Raw genomic sequence first — 19,765 nt, forward strand, 5'->3', positions numbered from 1 at the left:
TTTTAAAAAGCAATGAAAACAACAAACATTCATGTTGTGCAAATTAATCTTCTATCTAATTAGGACACAATTATAATTTCTCTCTATCGTCATTCACGTTTGCTTCTTCATTTAATTAAATTCAAACTTATTCATGTATAACACTATAATTTCCACATTGCAAGTTACTGGGCTGCTACTTCCTGACTCGGGCCCTGTCCAAACACCATAATTGAAACATGTAATCCTGGTTTACTAGACCAGAGGCGACTTAAATTAGAAGTAATTGTTTCAGTTCAATATATAATAAATGATAATATAAAAGCAGTAGTAGATTGCATGTAAGTGTGAGACCTCTTGAGCAAATTAAAATTCAATTTGATTAGATTTGTGCAACAATGAGGTCAATATTTAACTTCATTGTAAAGGGTATGTAATCCTATCTCTTCGGCGTTAAAAGCATGTCTTATCTATACTGAATGCCCATTTGGGAGGATTTTCACTCCTTCTGGTTTGTAAGGTGGGCTAAAGTCTGGAAGCTATGAAATCGGAACAGATATAGAACTGTTCTGGGGACCGGTTGACAGGTCGAATGGTCCAATTTCCCAGCTTGAATGGATGGCCCATTTTGATTTAAAAAATAAATAAAATAAAACAGTAAAAACTGTTGTTCAAGTTGATGATTCAACCATTCGACTAATGGGTCATTGACCAAATCAGCAGTTTTTGACTAAAAAGGGATTTTAGGGTGAAATGGAAATAATTACCACATCAACTAGTCCAGTTCGATTTTCATTTTTCAAAACATTGGCCCCAATATACTTTACAAAGAAAGTAGTTTTAATAACTTCATCAAATTAATCAATAGCTTTTGGAGTTCATGATTGATGTCAATCAGGAGGGCTCCTACTCAGAAAAAAAAAGGATGAATAAATTTTAACCTAGATTAAAGTATTACCTCACATCTTCTAATAGAAAACCAAAATCAACTTAGTTTACTAACTCCATATAAAACCCAACAAAATTGAAAAGCTAATTACAAATCCAACCTTTTAATGTCTTTTTCTAGTGGGCAATTTGATTACTTGTGTTAAATAAAAAAAAAAATGCAAACTAAATTCATCACATGCGTAGTGGGTCCCAAAAAAAAATGATGGTTGTCCCCTGCTTGGTACACAATGGTCATTTAACCAGTTCTTCATAAAAAGAAAGCATTAATTAAAGATAAACAACTAGAACACGTAGTTTATCAGATTATCATGAAATTTCTTCTTCCTCTAATGACTTATCTCTAACGTAACCCAGATTGAAAAATGACAGAAGTGGCTTTCAAATATGGTCAAAGAGAGGATCCTTGCCATATTGGTTAAGTTGCTACAATGAATGGATGGATAGGGGGTGTGTGATTGAGTGGTTATGGTTGTGGCTGGCATGGGATATAATGATTGATCTGCAACAATTAAAAATGCTATCAAGTTCAGTTAATGGATCATTGCAAGGGGTGAACTGATATAATGTATCATGCAAGAAGCGTGCTATTGACTGCCCAGGCTATCAAACATGAACAACTAAGGTTTTTCTTTTTCCTACCATTACAATATCATAATTCACAATCACCTTTTTTCTTGGACATTTAAGTGACGGGACGGTTACCTTAAATTTTATCAATTAACCATTATAAAGGGAGGAACAAAGCTAAAGAGAGCCTCAGTCACCTACCATACATCATACATGATTTATCTTATTTTTAATAATCTATGCTTTCTAATAAATTCTTGGCTAAAAGCCTGCTTTATCGGTATTGTTTGTAATTCTATACAAGTTTTGTTTTTTGTTTTGGTGTTGTTTTATTATTCTTTCTTTTCTTCGTTTCTTCCAAAAGCTATGATTTTCAATATCTTCTCTGTTAATTCATATTTTTCTTGTTTGATGTTATCATCATCGTCAACTATGTAAATTCTATAAAATTTATGTTCCTTGTCAGTTATTTTTTCGTTGTACTTGTATTTCTATATACTGAGGTTGGAAGAGAATCATAAATTGCCACCTGTTAAATGATTAAAGGATCAGGACCCACAATTGAAGGGATCCCACCTAACAAGTTCCCCTTCCAAAAGTTTAGAGCTTCCAAACAATTCTAATAGAATTTTTGTTACCGTTCAAATGTATCGAATAAAACTATAAATACTTCTGAGAAACAAAAATGGAAAAAGTATCTAATAATAATATTTACAACCCCCGTCACGAGAATTCCTTACTTAAGCTTTTTGATAAAGAAAGATGCTACCATAAAGAGGAATGGTGTTCATCAAGAGTATTTGATATTTCAGAGATTGAAAATATACGAAGGCATCAACTGCCAGCATTTGACATTTGGTATCTGGTAATGTTTAAAACTAAGGTTTCTGTTGTTTTTGGTTGTGTTTAGTACAATAGTACAAATGTATGTACGATTGCTGTTTCTCCCTAAAACATTTTTGGAACAATTTGGATTTTGGATTGAAAGAAGCATTCCTTAAAAAAGGCATGTATGGGAGGCTGAAGTGAATCTCATGTGATCGATCTGATAGCAATCTCTCACCAGTCCAGTTTTCTGAACAGCACTAACAAGATTTATTGAAATCCGATTTGGCCTTCACAAGACCGTGCTCTTGCAGCCTTGCAATGGAAATATCTCCCCATGAAAAAAGCATATAAGTACCGATATATTCTCAATGCACGGCTGCAAAAGGCTGTGAGAATGATGTGAACACGGTTTTGCAAGCACTGAATCCGATCACAGATGGCAGATCACTGATACTTTAAGGGTCTTTTGGGGTTTTGACCAGCTTCAGCTGGTAAGCAGGCCTAAGACCAACTCCCTGACCAATTTAAAAAAAAAAAAATGTTAGAGAAAACAGAAAATACCCGATACACCAATGGTGGCCGGAAATGATGATGTGCAAACAAGAGCACTGTAAACCCTGGCATACACCAATGGTGGCAGGAAATATGGCACAATTCCTATAAGGTAGGTTTAAGCGAAATGTTATGCTCTACGCCCACTATTTTGAAAAGCATATGTTGCGACTTTTGGAGAATATGGACCACCAAAATTGCAGTTGTTATAAATTTCAAACCAATGATACAAGCCTGTCTGGCAACATGTCAGAAATCGTTTCTTCATACCCACCTATAAAACTGTAGGGATATTGTTACAAGATCCCCTTGCTCTGTGCACTTCTCTATAAAGTATGCTACAAGTTGTCCACCACCTCATCTGGTACATGCAACTTCTCAATTGCTAACTGTCAAAAACACAAATACTGTATGAGCTTCTATACAGAAAAAGGCACTCTGAGCTTCATGTATTTTAGCCATGCCAACAAGTTCAACAAAACCAAACTGCACATTGCTTTTTCATTTTCCACGATTCTGATGTCATATTTTTCCATATTTGAGTACCATTTTTTTTTGTATTATAATTTATAGCAAACACTTGCATTGATTGTCATCAAGACTTTCAACACCCTCAATTGATGCCCAAGAATGAACTAAGTTCAGAAGTTTTGAGTCATTTGACAGTTCCAACAATCATACAGTCTGAATGAGAGAAAAGGGTAAAATAAAATCCATATACAAAAATGAGGTATGAATGAATTACACGAAAAGACAACATTATCAGTCGAAGAATTCACTCAGGCCATACTAATGATGCTACATGGTTGGGTGTGCACTGCAATACTCCAGGATATACTTATTAAAGGCCATTACCCAATGTTTGTCCCAGCTATCTGGGGTCTTGAAAGAGGTTGACTGGCCAGGATATACTCTTTCCACCAGCTAAATATATTGTTTTAATCCTCCACCATAGGAAGGGGAGACATTGAAACAAGGGAAGAGAAGGCAAAAGATCATCTACCAACAAATGTAGTAACTAATAAAATGATGGAAGAAGACTGGGTACAAATGGGTACCAATTTGAAACAAGATGAACTGTGGTCAATGACACGGACAGATGAGCCATAAATACCCTTGGGCTGAATTGTTTGCACCCAAACCCCTTTTCAGTATATAGTTGGGTAAAACTTCGTCTCCAACATACTGATCAAGAGAGGTTTTCTTTCTTCAAATCTGTGAGAAAGTGGGAAGATGAACCCTTCATTCAGAGGAAAGAAAGAGATCCTTCAAGGCTGATTACTTGGAATGGATGATGAAACATTTTCAGAATTTCAATATATAGATGTATATTATAGAAAAAGGTTATCTACTCACATCGAGTAGGAATTTTCCCTGCAAGACCATTCCAATTGCTGCCAAACTCGAGATCCTGTGGCCAATCCAGATTGTCTATCACATAGGGGACCTACTGGATTGAACATATGTTCAATCCCACAGCCAATCAACAGTATACCTACCCCTTTATTGGAGTTTTTCCAAATTGATAGTAGCTCTCCACATTTTTAATTTTTTACTATAAATCTGGCCGTGAAAGAGGGTCTATTTTGAACATGTGCCAAAATCCTTTGAGCCAATTTTTTTCTCCATGAATAGAAAGTTGAAGGAACATTGAAATTCCTTGGAAGCTCCAAATTAGGTAGATTCCTAGGTCATTTAGGCAAGCTCACAAATTTGCACCCACATGTATGTGTATATATACACATAAAAGGCTTCCTAATGGGTAACCCAGGTCCTTAAGGTGTAGGAGGATAGGAAGGGTATTTAAGTTAGGGATAAGGATCTGAACTCCATGCTGTGCTGACTGGAGTGCAGAAAGCAAAAGATATAAAAGTGGACATGATAATTATTGAAGGTGACTCTTAGGTGGTGGTTAGCTGGCTAAAGAACAAGAAGAAGGTAGTTTTGGCCTATAGGGAGGTGCTTGAAAGCTTAATTGGTTGGCAAGGAATATGCTGATAAGAATTCAATGGCTTACCAAGAACTGCAAATGCATTGGATGGAACACTTACTAAGCAAGGTTGAGTAACATTGACTCTTCAAGGTTCTAATGTTTAAATTTGAAAAATGGCATACCAATAGCCTTGTATAGACACATGCTAGAGCTTTTGAGCTGAAGTTTATCCCATAAATTTACGAATATCATGTTGGTTCCAACTATTGTCACGTGTAAAATTTCTGGATCATTTAGAGCTCTCTAGACAACTTGACTAGTAAGCAAGCATTGTATTAGTATGTGAAATAACAGCAAAAAAGTAAATACAGAATCAAATAATGCAATTTCAATATTGACAGTGTTGTATTTATTTGAACGCCAAATCTTATCCTGCTTGTAAAGAAATGTCATAAAAGTAGAAAGTCTGTTTATTTCATGAAGCCCTTCAGAACTCCAAGAATTAATAAAGAATATTCACATATATAATCAATGACAATATCTCAGAAGGGGAGTTATTCACTTGGCTTAAGTATTTTAATTAAAACCAAAACAAAAGGTAAAGAATTTGATATCCAGTAATTTTATTTCTACGTTTCAAGAAAACAAAGTCCTAAATCCTAAGCATATGAATGGAAAAAAAAGCTCCATAAATCTATTTTCCAATATTAATCATAGTTCTCAAGGCTTCGAAGCGACTCTATGCAACAGTGGAACACCTAGTTGCCTAGGTAATGGAATTTTACAATGAAAAAACTAAATTTCAGGTTAGATCCTTAATTTTACATACCAATCAGCATGTTTAAAAATTTAAAAAATAGTGATGCTCTTTACTAATAACATTAATTTCCTCTAAAAAATATAAGAAAATCACCCTATCTGAAAGACAATAGTAATTTAAATCAATCAACTTCCATATTTCAGACACAGTATATAATTTTGAGAACAAACAGGTGCTTCCTATAATCCTATAACTAATATCCATTGCACTAACAAAAAGGACAACCATGATTGGCATACCTTAATGGTAGCAACATCAGTTGCAGATGGTTTTAAATCCAGCGCAAGTCCAAAATGAAGCATTGCTTTCTCATAAATATTCCATTGCTTATAGATCTTACCCATCAGTGCATATACACTGCTTTCCTGAGGTGCATACTCTTTAAGCGCTTCTAGAACTTTCAGAGCTTCATCAAATTTCTCAAGACTGACTAGTATGTTAGCCTTCTGATACATGGGCAATGGGTTCTTCTTATCTGCCATGATGGCCTTGTTCATCATATTCAAAGCTTCCTCACTTTTCTGCCAGATAATAGAAGCACAGAAGTTCAGTTGAACATCAGAACACAATATTTAAGTAAAAATGAATTTTTAATTAGCAAATTAGAATTTCCCTTTATGCCATCCAATTGTGCAATCAAAAGCATGCAACTTAAAAGGATTTTGTCAACCTTTAAAGCATGTAAAGCTGTTCCAAGATAACACATGATAACAGATGAGCATGGATTGATCTGGAAAGCCCTTCGAAAATGATGCTCAGCAAACTCAAACTTCTCTTGGCGAAGATATATCATACCAAGACCATACCAAGAGTTATAGTGCCTTGGATTTATTCTAAGAGCAATCTGATAGCTCTTTATTCCATTCTCAAAGTCCTCTAAAGCTACATGCCTGTTCACAAAGGAAATATTTATGGTAAGGGTACAGTTATCAATTACAAATATATAAACGAAAATAGTTTGGAAGAAAGAGTTAATCAGGAAAAGCAATCATGATCTATGAAATTCAAACTCTAAATTATGAGTTTGAAATAAAAAGGAGGGCCTCTTACTCATGGCCACATAGGGTGTGGGCATATGCAAATTTTGAATTCAATTGAACAGCACGCTGGAAATTTTTCAGAGCAGTTTCATGATCTTTCTGCAAGCTATAGCAGTTTCCCACGGCACACCTGTATGCCATTCCATTAAGAACAAAATAACAACAAGATAAGGATAACAATCAAATAAGTAAATAAATAAAAAGATCATTATCATCATCTAAGCCTTATCCCCAATTATATGGGGTCTGATACATGAATCCTGTCTCACCATTCCACTTCTGTTTAATGCCATTTCCATTGTTAAATTATGAGCTCTTTGATCATTTCAAATAAATAAAAACATAAGGAAAACAATCTGGACATAGAAAGTGCAAACCTAAAAGCTTAAAATTCTTAAAGAAAATTTTTAGTTGCTGGAAATTTTCTATCAAAGTCTTCCCATTGGAAGCTACAAGAGGCAGATGCCATAGTCATCAGATTTCTTCAGTGACTCCTTTATCACAAAGAACATCTAAAAGAGCTAGTTTTCCCCTGTTGTCGTGCAGTAGGAGACAATGTGCAACATAATACTCATTAACAATTAGCTGATTAATGTTCACAGAAAGAAACAACCAAAAATCCCAAGTACTTTATAAAAGAAATCCACCTAGACACCTGTTAGATGCAACTACATCTGACAAATGTGCTGAGAAAATATCCCTACTGTATGCCCCCAGCATCAATAGGCAGGCAGTGGTACTGTTAGTAATATAGAGAATGAGCAGTCCTCACCAGGGTGGGATAAGGCAGATGAGACAAGGACAACAGAAAGAAATACAGTCCAAGAATCACATGGTTCCAAGGTTCCAACAGTTCGCTCAAAGTGAATATATTTCTGGGACTACATGCATCAAAGGTCTGAATATGAGGGCCTGGGTGGAATAGTAAGGCAATGTGGGTGAAAATAACAACTGAAGATAGCAGTAGGGCTGTCATCTTGTGTGAAGGTAGATACAGTTCTGAACCAGGCCCTATAGGCTCTAACTAATAGACCCAGAACCAGCCAACTATTATCAAGCTTATTGGGTCTGAACCGATTAAGACCTGACTACAACTGACTGGGCTTTAGCTGCTAATTCTCTTGCTCTCTCCTCAAAATATATCCCCTGTAAAATGACAATTTTAGACATCTTATGTGAAATTATTATAGGTAAACCATGAGAGGCGTACATATATTAAACATCAAGAAGTGTGCGTACATAGGTTAACTTGGACTATTAGTAGCCCCAGATGTCTACTTCAAGAAATAAGTAAGCACAATACCTATGGTTGGAAAAGGATACTATTAGGATTGAAAATATAAAACATGTTGCATGTAAAATGTCTATGGGGAAAATCTGTGAATGTGAGCTCACAGCAACAGATGTTTGAAGGAGATACCAAGATTGTGGAGCTAGGCGATCGGTTGAGATCAGTTCCTGAGCAAGGTAGCTCAATTTCATCTCTTCCTTCAAATGCTGCCCAAAAAGAAAGACACCATTCAGTGAAACAAAAAGGAGTACTTAGATCAAATAAAGGTTTCCAATCATCATCACATTCCAGAAATTCATTATTAACAGTTGACAGTTTGAACCCATTTTTATCCAATTATTTGGTCAAATTATTTGCCTCTCAGCAACCACTATCATACATAAAAAGGGGAAAACTAATTATTTGGTCAAATTATTTGCCTCAGTGCAACCAGGAACTACACATCCTTGTAGAAATCTTATCTATAATAGATAACACAAGTGGCAAGAGAAGAATTAAAAGGAATATCAATAAACACCATTCTCAAAGGTTGGGAGGCAAGCCACATGACAAGAAGACAACCCATCCTGATGCAATGAAAAAGACCAGAAATTGGTAAACTGAAACTCAATTCTGAAGGTTGCTGCATAGGCAATCCAGGCTGATCTGGACTGGAGGAACTGTCAAAAATCATGTAGGGGAACTCCTACTCAGTTATTGTGGACAAGCTGGAGAAGGGAATTCTTTGAAGGCTGAAATGTGAGCACCTCACCAAAGTCTTAAACTGAGCAGTTCAATGGGCTTGACCAAATTATCAATAGAAGGTGACTGCCAGGTTGTGAATGGATAGATTGCATTAGAAGATCAAGGTTCATGGAACCCAAGACATATGATAAGAGAAGCCAAGTTACTACTTACTAGTGTCCACGATAAACCACTTGCTCAAATGGATTCCCAGATCAGTAAACAGCCTATAAACTATGCTAGCCAGGGAGGAAGTAATTAAAAATTTGTTGGACTGGGTTTTGGCTGGTCCTGGGAGGGACTGGTATCAAAATCACACCTAAATGCTTATAACCTAATTTGTCAACATTGATCCTGTTGTATATGAAATTGTCCTACATTCCACCTCTGGAATGTATGGGCCCTTTGTAGTATTAATACACTTTTTGTTACTGATCAAAACAAGGAAACAAATTTGTTGAATAAATATTTATGCATTATCAAGTACCAAAATTGAGCGCAGTAGATTAATATGGGTGTTCTATGAGCATTTAGGTATAATACAAGAGCAAATGTAACTACATTGAAAAAATTACAACAGTAAAAAACTCACAAAAAGAACTGTAGAGTATATATCCATTCCTTCAAAACTATATGGTGATGCTTGGCGTGCAAGAGTGAAGGCTTGATCAGCTTCTAAATAATCTACCATCTCAAAATATGCTTTGCCAACCTGCATATAGTGCACAATTGTTGTTGTGCCAAATAGTCAGAAGTATATAGTACACTTGGCATGCTTATAAGACTGGATAAATATTCAAGAGCAAGAGTGTGACATAATAATCCTTTTCATTGCACTATAGAGAAAGGAAACAAATCAAAAGATCCAAGAAATTATTCAACGGACTATTAATTCCAAATGTTTGGAAACACAACTTTGAACTATTAATTCTACATGAAGGAAACTATGCTGCTTTTCAAAGTAAAGAATACAATTTTTAGGCCCTATTATAGGAATATCTGATCATGTCCAGTGAACTGTTTACGATTTTCCATATTTCCATGTAAATATTTTATTTATTTAAACAAAACAAAACCTTGACTATGCAACTTTTCATCAACTTTCTTCACTAAGAAACTCTAAACAATGTGTTTGAATTCGAAGGAAGAAATGTAACTACACTCCACCCTCCCCCAATTAGTGGGTTCAAAATGACAACCCCTCAGTCAACCCCATGAAGCTTTTAAAATCTACAAAAATGGTGGAAAATATGGTCCATGATCTACAAATTTCTGGATATAGCAACTTTTTTGAAGCCAAAGTGCAAGATCTGCAAAGCTTCTAGAGCTGCAGAGAAAAATATATCCCCTATGCTGCTCCACCAACCCAAACACAGCCTAATGCATTACACTAGATAATATTAATGAGGAAATGAGATCATAAATCATAATCATTTCTTGTAATCTGAATCATATCAAGAATTACTCAGTCATAACTTTTTTTTTGAAAGGTAAGGTAAAAATTTATTAATAAGGGGAGAAAAAGATACAACAGTTTCCTAGCCAGAGAAGGACTAGCTAGGAATCAACTGAGATTACAGACTACATAGGGACTGGGAGCTAAACAACTGAGGCACACTCAGGTGCTTAAACAAAAAATTTACAGACACCCAAGAAACCATCTTACTAACTGCACACTGCACTAATTCATCTCAACTTTTCATTTTGTTACAGAAATAATCTATTGTTTCTTTTAGACCAAATTGACAATAGAACAGCTGCAGGAATTGACACAACACAGCATGAATAGGTAAAGAAATACAGATATACAAATAGTGAAGAAAAATTACCTGGGAAAGAACCCATCCTGTATTATACTGCTTGTGTGAAAGTTTCATATAAATGTCCAATGCATCCTGCTCCACATCAAAGCATTACATAATTGTTCAAATCTGTATCATCAAGAAAGGGCAGTGATTATGTACTTACGGTTTACTTAATTTCTATCAATCACCATTAATACCTGGCACCTGAACATACAGGAAAGCCTGTAGCCTTCTCCAAGAGTTCTCAAAAGATCAAGCAGCTCCAAGATACCACTTGAAACTCTTGAACCATGTGCAAGAAACCCACCCATCTGTTGACCTGTTCTCTCTCGTTCAAGAGATCCATCATCAGCGAACAAAGATGCACTAGAAGAAGTTGTTGCTGTATTATCTAATCGACTGTCATTAAAGGACTCAGATCGTCTACCTACAATAAGGTTAAAGTGGAAGCTCCATAATTGTTCCACATGATCCATCAGCTGCATATAAGCAGAAAAGAGACCAAGAATATAATTTTGAGAACAGATAATACTACTACAAGTTTAAATAATCACACTACTTTGAAATGACAAAAGAAACAATCAAAACTGTTATCTGTGTTCAAACAGGATAAAGTGTGGCAAGAACAGCCATATAGTAGTTGGAATCATCAAAAGCCCCAAAACCACATAAAGTCATACTAAGACAAATTTTGTATAAACTCAAAAGGCAAAATCTGGGGTAATTGGATTCCCAAAACGTGCCATGCATACAATACTTCAAGAATCGCGACCTTCACTTGAAAGTTTAGCTACACCCAAAATCAGCCTGCATGTGTCATTCTCATGAATTGATTTGGGCACATCTTTTTGGAAGGTAGATGCACAAGTCAGGGTAATGCATAAAGCATTTCCATTTTTTAAAATGCCCTGAAACTAAAATTTGATGACATAAATCTTGGGATTTCAGATTAAATATATGATATGGATCCTAATTGAAAGGAAAGGTCAAACATAGAACCAAGACTGACAAATGACATAAAACCTAAGTGTGCTAACTGTGCTCTTCGTATATGATTTTAGACCCACTCAACAAAACTTGGATTTGTCTCTTGCAATCTCTAAGGGCCTGTTGGGTTCACAGTTGGAATTGGAACCAGAATCGAAATCGAAATCGAAATACTCCGCAATTGGAATCTCTAAGGGCCTGTTTAGTTCAAGGGGGAGGGAATGTCCATTCCCTCAAATGGGGGAATGCCATCAGATTCCAATTCCGCCCAACCAAAAGGTTGGAATCGGAATGTCCAATTCCAGACCTTATTCCCATGAACCAAATGGACCCTAAATTTCTTACAAAATCAACTGTTATTTTGTCCATTCAAGTCTATTATTACTAATGCCAAATCCATGAGAAGAAACCCAACTTCCATGTAAATTCTTGACCAATCTTGAAGCATTGAAGATTCTCCTCTTCTTCTCCTTCCATAGACCCAAAATGGAAAATTATAGTGTGGCCACGATATCGAAGATGTCACAACAATTAGGCCTCTAGGAGATCAAGAGCCTCCAAGAACTATTCTGTCTCCATCCTAATGAGGTATGAAAAGATGCAAGTAATTAGATCATGTTACAATGATTTGGTATCTCAATTCCTATTTCTTTCTACTTGTCCACTGGTAAAGTCTTCTCAAGCAAGACCAAGGCCTCCACAATGGGTAGAATGGAGCTAGCTTAAATCTTACTACTTAAGATGCTGAAACCATGTTCCCTTTTCAGCATCCTATTATAAGAGGAGCTATGAGAACTGGACCTTGTCTCGAAGGAGTTCAAAACTTTGAGATTTAAAGCTTGTTTATAATATACAAGCGTGTCACCCAATAATTTTACACACACCCCCCCCATTATTTGGTTTAATGGTAAAATCTTGGGCTGACAAGAGTGAGAACATGGGTTTCAAGTGGCCACTTTGTGCTAAAAAAATGCCACAGCCTAGATCTGTATCCAGTCTACCATGTATGTATGTGTGCACTTAGGAATACAGGTCCACAAATGCACTAAAAGAAACTAGTATATCAAAATATTATAAACCCACAAAATGAATTATTTAATGCAAGAATGACTATTATAATATTAAAAACTAACAAAGTAAAAATATAAAATATAATAAAGCACCTTCTACAAAAACAAAATGGTGCTTGGGCAAGGCAACCTCCCAAAAAAAGTGCTGTCAAAGGGTCAGGTCTAGTGTGCATCAGGGTAGATCTGGACCCAACCTGATAAGGAAATGTGCAGAACCAGTTCGGATCTGTAATCAGGACTGTTGGGTTTGACCCAACAAGATCCAATTATAATTGGAAGATATACATTTAACCTGTAATTTGACAATAAACCTACTTATATGTTAAATTGGCACATTTTGACATCATAATCTGATAATATTACAAGCATATCATGAGAAAAAAGGTATTAAAATGGGGGTATCTTTGTAATATGTTTATACATCAGTTCAGGTCTTTATACATCAGGACATATAATACAGACTCAGATCCAATAATTGAGTCAATTCAGTTCAGGTCTGCCTGATCCACTAACAGCCCTATCAACAGGTTCTGAGTTGCCTAGGCATCACCTTGACAACTATGGTTGACTGAGATGGTTTAGTTACATGTATAGACAACCAATGACTGCACTTGAGATGTGAATTGATGCAAGTAGAAGGCTTTAAAAGAGCCTGGGAAGACCAAAGAAAATGTGGATTAAAGTGGCAAAAAATGATTAAGGACTTACAATTTGACAGAAAACATGGTTCTTAATAGATCACAGTGGAGGGATGGGATTCATGTGGCTGACCCCAAGTAGTTGGGATTATGACGGACTTGAGTTGAGTTGAATGTGTGTGTGCACATAATATATGCAACGTGTTTGTCCATTCACACTTTCTTCTGAAGGTTGTAGAGATAGCTGATAAGCTGTTAGTGTTTGTGGGGTTCCAACCCCACATTTTATACCTGCTGTTTATTTTAGTTTTTATTTAGAATAATTAGGTCGGCTGGGCCTTGTTTGTCTTTCTTTCATTTGTTTTAAGTAAGGGTATTATGGTAATTAGTCATTGTAATAGATTACAATATAAATACATCTTAGTGGGCGGCTAGAAACATAACTCACCCGGACCCTTTCTTTCCTACTTCTTCTCTTCCTCTCTCCCTTCCTCTTCTATTCGTGACCCTTCTTTCTCTTTCTTTCCTACCTTTTTAAATCAGAAAACAACTATTTGCTGGTTTAATTTATTCAAGTTGGTATTAGAGCCAAAACTAGAGCAGTTTAGGGCTCTCATGTGAGCCTAATCCAGTCGGCAGCAAGAGAAGTTATTGAATCTGAAGTATTGCATCTTCGCCTGATTCTTGGAGGATCACTGGAGATACGAATTGTGCCCAAGGGGTTACACGACCTTTGGAGAGTGCCCGGTGACCAGGAAGAGTCAGAGAAGTCAGGTAAGTCAAAGATTAGGGTTTAATCTGAAGGTTAAAGGTGGCGATCAAATTCTTTCTGAGAAAGAACTCATCTTTATTGAGATCGACCTTAAAGGGAACAGTTTTTAACCTTCTGGAAGCAGTGGTTAATAGAATTCTGTCTCCTTTTCCATTTCTTTAGGGTTTCTTGAAAGAGGTCGACCTTGAAAGAAGTTTTTTTTTTTTTGACAGTTCTGATTTAAGTCAATTATTGCTGTTAGTTTTCTGAGAGAGATCAACCTTAATTCAGCAGTTTTCTGATATATCTGCTAGTTTCTCTGAGTTTTTTTTGTGAAATCCCACGGTCAACTATTGCTCCCATTTTTCTGTGACTGTGGCTGGTTCTTGAGTAGCTACAGTAATCTGGTTTTTTGGCTCCTGGGTGTTCTTGTTGACTGAGGAGTGTTTCTTGGGAGTTACCAATAATCTGAAATTGATTTCTGGTAGTGACTGTTAACATCCTCTTTAAAATGGAGAAACTTGGAAGTGAATTCAAGACTCCAGGGAAAAGTTTTTTAGGGGCTGGAAGTATGACTGAAAGTTCTTTTCAAATTACAACTGTTAGGTTCGATGGAACAAATTACTTAGAGTGGGCACAATCAGCCATGATGGCAATTGGGGGTAGAGGTAAATTAGGCTATGTAACGGGGGATATAAAGAAACCAGCAAACGATGACAGATCACTTGCCAAATGGGTTCAAGAGAACTATTTGGTGATGACATGGCTGTGTAATTCAATGCAGCCCCATATTAGCCGAAATTATTTATAGGCCAAAGCGGCTAAGGAAATCTGGGATAATATGAAAGAGACCTACTCCCAACCTCTTAATGTTGCTAGGGCTTATGAATTGAAGTGTGAAGTGAAAAATCTCAAGCAGAGGGAGAAGCCAGTCTCCGTTTACTTTGCTACTTTGAAATCTTTGTGGCATGAAATTGACCATTTGGAAACCAATGAATGGGAGAGAGAGAGAGAGATGCGACTACCTATAGCAAGCTGGTTGAAACAAACAGAGTTTTTGAATTCCAGCAGGTCTGAATTCAGAATTTGACATAGTAAGACAGCAACTTCTTACCAGGGATAGTGTGACCTTGTCTCAGGCTTATTCACTAGTGCACAGTGAAGAGAGTAGAAGAAAAGTGATGTTACAAGTTCAACCCATGGAATCAGCCCTAGCAGCAACAAAACAGAAATTTGGGAAAGATCAGGAAAAGGAAATAAAGAAGGAAGATAAAAGGGAGATGTTTTGTGATCATTGTAAGAAGCCCAAGCATACTAGGGATACTTGTTGAAAGTTGCATCCCCATCTTGTTCCAACTAGATTCAGAAATAAGAAATGAAGTGCTAATATGGCAGCCAACACTGACAGTGCATCATCTTCCAATACAAGAACCACATCACTAGATGCCTTAGCTGCTGTCCGGGCTGCCTTGACACAATTGGAGAATGAAGCTGGTATTTCCGGGTCATCATCTCAGTCTTCAACTGTTACTCCTGCCATTCCTACTTCAGCTTTTGCTTCCTCAGGTACAAGAGTTACAGCATATCACACTTCAGCCCCAGGTAATACTAGACCCTTCTAGGTAATAGATTCAGGTGCTTCTGACCATATGACTAGTTTATCCACCTTGTTTACCACCTACTGTTTATCCTCAGGAAAAGACAAAGTGTCTATTGTTGATGGCTCTCTTGTTCCTATTTCTGGCAAGGGAGACATCAGGTTGTCGGATGCCATCTCCTTGTCCTCAATTTTGCATGTCCCTAAGCTTAGTGCTAACTTGCTTTCAGTTAGTAGTATTACTAAGAATCAAAACTGTTCAATGACTTTTTTTCCCAATCGTTGTGTCTTTCAAAATCTGGAAACGAGGAAGGTGATTGGGATTGGCCATGAGACGAATGGAGTCTACCTGCTTGAGCATCCACAGGGGAAGAAAAGTGAAGTTGGGAGATTGTTTGTTTCTCGGTCTTTGGGTCAGATTATGCTTTGGCATAACAAATTAGGTCATTTGTCCTTTAGGTCTTTGAAGAGTCTGTTTCCAAGTTTGTTTGAGTCAGTCCAAGTGTCTAGTTTGAAGTGTGAAAGCTGCGAACTTGCAAAACATTGTAGGTCAACTTATTCTTTGAGCAATAAAAGAAGCAATATGCCATTTGAAATTGTGCATATTGATGTTTGGGGGCCATATCATACTCCTGCCATGGGGGGGTGTACAAATACTTGTTTGTTGATGATTATACCTGTTTCTTGTGGATATACCTCATGCACTCTCGAGATGAGTTTCCATCACTGACCCAAGCTTTCCATCAGATGGTATTGACCCAATTTGAGATCAAGATCAAAATTCTCAGATCTGATAATGCCAAGGAGTATTTTGCAAAACCCCTGGCATCAAATCTTCTAGACCATGGAGTTATTCATCAGAGCACTTGTCCCCGTACACCTCAGCATAATGGGGTTGCTGAGAGAAAAAAACATACTTATTTTGGAAGTAGCTAGAAGCATTATGCCCAACTCTAATGTTCCCATACACTTTTGGGGGGATGTAATCCGTACTGCTGTTTACCTTATTAACTGAATTCCCTCACGGGTTTTGGACATGAAAACACCATTCAACCTTCTGTATCCAAACAAGGACTTGTTCACTATTCCCCTTAAAACCTTTGGGTGTATTTGCTTTGTTCAAATCCTGAGACCTCATCACTCCAAATTTGATCCCAAAGCTGAAAAATGTATTTTCCTTGGGTATGCACAAAATCAAAAGGGGTATTGTTGTTATGATCTTGTTTCGAGAAGGCGCTATGTGTCCATGGATGTCACCTTTTTTGAGGATATGCCCTACTATCATAGGGTCTCTCCTCAGAGGGAGAGTCGTGAGGAAAGGATTTCAGCCCCAGAAGTTCCATTACCTATCCTAGTTGTTGAGGGGGAGTGCCGTGAAGAGGGTTGTCAAAAGTGCAGGGAGTTGAGAGTGTATCACAGACAATGGAGGCAGGTTGGTTCTCGCTCATAGCAGTCCAAGAAGATCCCAACACCTCCTACAACTTCAGATCCAAGCATTACACCCATTGTTGAGCCCACTATTGCAGATACTTCACCTAACACTGTTGAGCCTCAGTCCCTTCCTTCAGATGACCTTGATCTCCCAATTGTATATTGTAAAGGGAAACGTCATTGTACTTCATCCAGTGCTCATTGTATCTCCCAGTTTCTCTCTTATGGTCGTCTCTCAGAATCCTACAGATCATTCATGGCATCTATTGCTACCATTCCTATACCCAGAACAGTGCAAGAGGCTCTTCTGATAACTGAATGGAAGGAAGCAATGCAAATAGAGATGGATGCACTTATTAAGAACAATACTTGAGAACTAGTTGACCAGTCTGAGAGGAAGAAACCTGTTGGATGCAAATGGGTGTTTACAGTAAAATATAATGTTGATGGCTCTATAGAGAGATACAAGGCTAGATTGGTTGCAAAAGGCTTCACACAAATTTATGGCATAGACTATATGGAGACCTTTGCACCAGTTGCAAAGATGAACACAATTAGAGTCCTACTATCTATGGTTGCGAACTTCTCTTGGCCACTTTTTCAGATGGATGTCAATAATGTTTTTCTAAACGGAGATTTGCAGGAGGAGGTGTACATGGAGTTACCTCCTGGTTTTTACAATACAGAAGTAGGAAAGAAAGTTTGTCAACTAAAGAAAGCTTTGTATGGGCTGAAACAGTCTCCGAGAGCTTGGTTTGACAGGTTTAGATTGGCATTAGAAAAGTTCGGCTACATGTAGGCTCAATCAGATCATACTCTCTTCTTTAAGAAGACAAACATTTTTTTTTACCATACTTGCTGTCTATGTGGATGATATTGTGGTGACTAGAAGTGATATTAATGAGATAGATGCTCTTAAGCAGAATCTTCACAAAGAATTTGAAGTAAAAGATTTGGGAGAACTGCATTATTTCCTACGAATTGAGGTGGCTCGACCTAAGCATGGCATCTTCATCTCTCAAAGAAAGTATGTCCTTAATTTATTGGAAGAAACTAGAAAATTAGGAGTAAAGCCTGTTAACACACCCACTGAGTTGAACCATAAAATAAGTTCAGAAGGTGGAAAACCTTTGAGGATAGGGCTATGTATCAAAAGTTGGTTGGGAAACTTCTTTATCTCTACCTAACACAACCAGACATTTCATATGTTGTCAGTGATGTCAGTCAATACATGCATTCTCCTAGGACCGCTCACCCTCTTGTGGTGGAAATGATACTTGCTTACTTGAAGAGATGCCCAGGGAGAGCCATACTTTTCAAGAATAATGGACACATGAAGATAGAAGTGTATACAAATGCTGATTGGGCTGGATATATTGATGATAGAAGGTCTACCTCGGGGTATTGTGCATTTGTAGGGGGGAACCTTGTTTCTTGGAGAAGCAAGAAACAAAATGTTGTTGCTCGCTCCAATGCTGAAGCTGAATACAGGTCCATGGCCAATGGTGTTGCAGAAGTGTTATGGCTGAAATCTTTGCTGGATGAACTTGGAATTGACTATGAGAAACCTTTGATGTTGTATTGTGATAATCAAGCAGTAATTAACATTGCCCATAACCCAATACAGCATGATAGGACTAAACATATCGAGGTGGACAGACATTTTATCCGAGAGCGTGTTGCATCTCAAGAAGTGTGTCTTCCCTATGTTACCTCTGACATGCAACTAGTTTATCTCTTTACTAAAGCAGTCACAAAATTCAAGTTGGAGACAGATTTACGCAAGTTGGGTATGGCAAATATCTACTCCCAACTTGAGGGGGAGTTGATAAGCTGTTAGTGTTTGTGGGGTTCCAACCCCACATTTTATACCTGCTGTTTATTTTATTTTTTATTTAGAATAATTAGGTCGGCTGGGCCTCGTTTGTCTTTCTTTCATTTGTTCTAAGTAAGGGTATTATGGTAATTAGTCATTGTAATAGATTACAATATAAATACATCTTAGTGGGCGGCTAGAAACATAATTCAGCCAAACCCTTTCTTTCCTACTTCTTCTCTTCCTCTCTCCCTTCCCCTTCTATTCGTGACCTTTCTTTCTCCTTTTCTACCTTTTTAAATCAGAAAACAACTATTTGCTGGTTTAATTTATTCAAGTAAGGTAATTGAAATATGCATGAATGACTGGAAGAATAAATTTGCACATTTATTTCTTTTCATGCATCCTTTAGGGCTGCTTGATAATACTTATTAGCACCCATCGATGAAATAATAATCAACAAAAACAAATTCAGAAAAGCAATGCTAGTACCACCATGGACAATGTTCACAACCCTATAAGGTCCTCAAATGAGAAAATGCTAAATATGTACATAAAGTTAGGGGTGTTAGCACTGTGCACTGATAATTGATGCAAGTAGGCCAGCAAAGTGGCGCAAAGGTGTTGGTTGGATGTAAACATTCACATAATTGATAAATTAATATAATCTGGAATAAAAAATAGAGCTTTCTCGTGGTGAGAAAATCATAGCCAAGTTTAACACCTTCATCAAAACTTTCACTGGCACTGGGCTGTCCCTTACAAAATGTGCCTGAACGAATAGCAGCTGAAATCAACTTAGATGATGAAGAAAGCCCTCCAAAATATCTGGTAGAAGAATGACCAGACCCATTAGTTCCAACTTGTAAGGAATTTGAGTTTGTGTTTGCTGCTTCTCCAGCAAGTCTTGTACTTTGTCTAGGCTCAGAATCAGAAAATAACCTCCCTGAAACCTGCAAGAAAACATCAAGATAAATGGTTTCAGT

General features: G+C 37.1%; 1 protein-coding gene across 6 annotated transcripts in view; it reads right to left on the bottom strand.

Annotated features, from left to right (window-relative positions):
* Positions 1 to 2,223: 2,223 nt before the first annotated feature.
* Positions 2,224 to 19,765, bottom strand: part of LOC148847095 (cell division cycle protein 27 homolog B-like) — a 48,305-nt gene continuing 30,763 nt past the window's right edge. For 3 of the 6 annotated variants that reach the window (XM_088948543.1, XM_088948541.1, XM_088948544.1), the window contains 9 exons: positions 19,504 to 19,732; positions 10,687 to 10,916; positions 10,514 to 10,579; positions 9,277 to 9,396; positions 8,091 to 8,167; positions 6,681 to 6,800; positions 6,301 to 6,520; positions 5,870 to 6,151; positions 2,991 to 3,266 (listed from right to left, as the gene is read on the bottom strand). In XM_088948543.1, coding sequence (XP_088804669.1) covers positions 3,216 to 3,266; positions 5,870 to 6,151; positions 6,301 to 6,520; positions 6,681 to 6,800; positions 8,091 to 8,167; positions 9,277 to 9,396; positions 10,514 to 10,579; positions 10,687 to 10,916; positions 19,504 to 19,732 — 1,395 coding nt within the window. In that variant the 3' untranslated portion in view covers positions 2,991 to 3,215. The other 3 variants (XR_016100390.1, XR_016100389.1, XM_088948542.1) reach the window with 3 other exon arrangements.

Source organism: Nelumbo lutea, chromosome 6 (assembly GCF_056320005.1).
Source record: "Nelumbo lutea isolate HS-2025 chromosome 6, American lotus-T2T, whole genome shotgun sequence".
In the NCBI taxonomy this organism is placed as follows: domain Eukaryota; kingdom Viridiplantae; phylum Streptophyta; class Magnoliopsida; order Proteales; family Nelumbonaceae; genus Nelumbo; species Nelumbo lutea.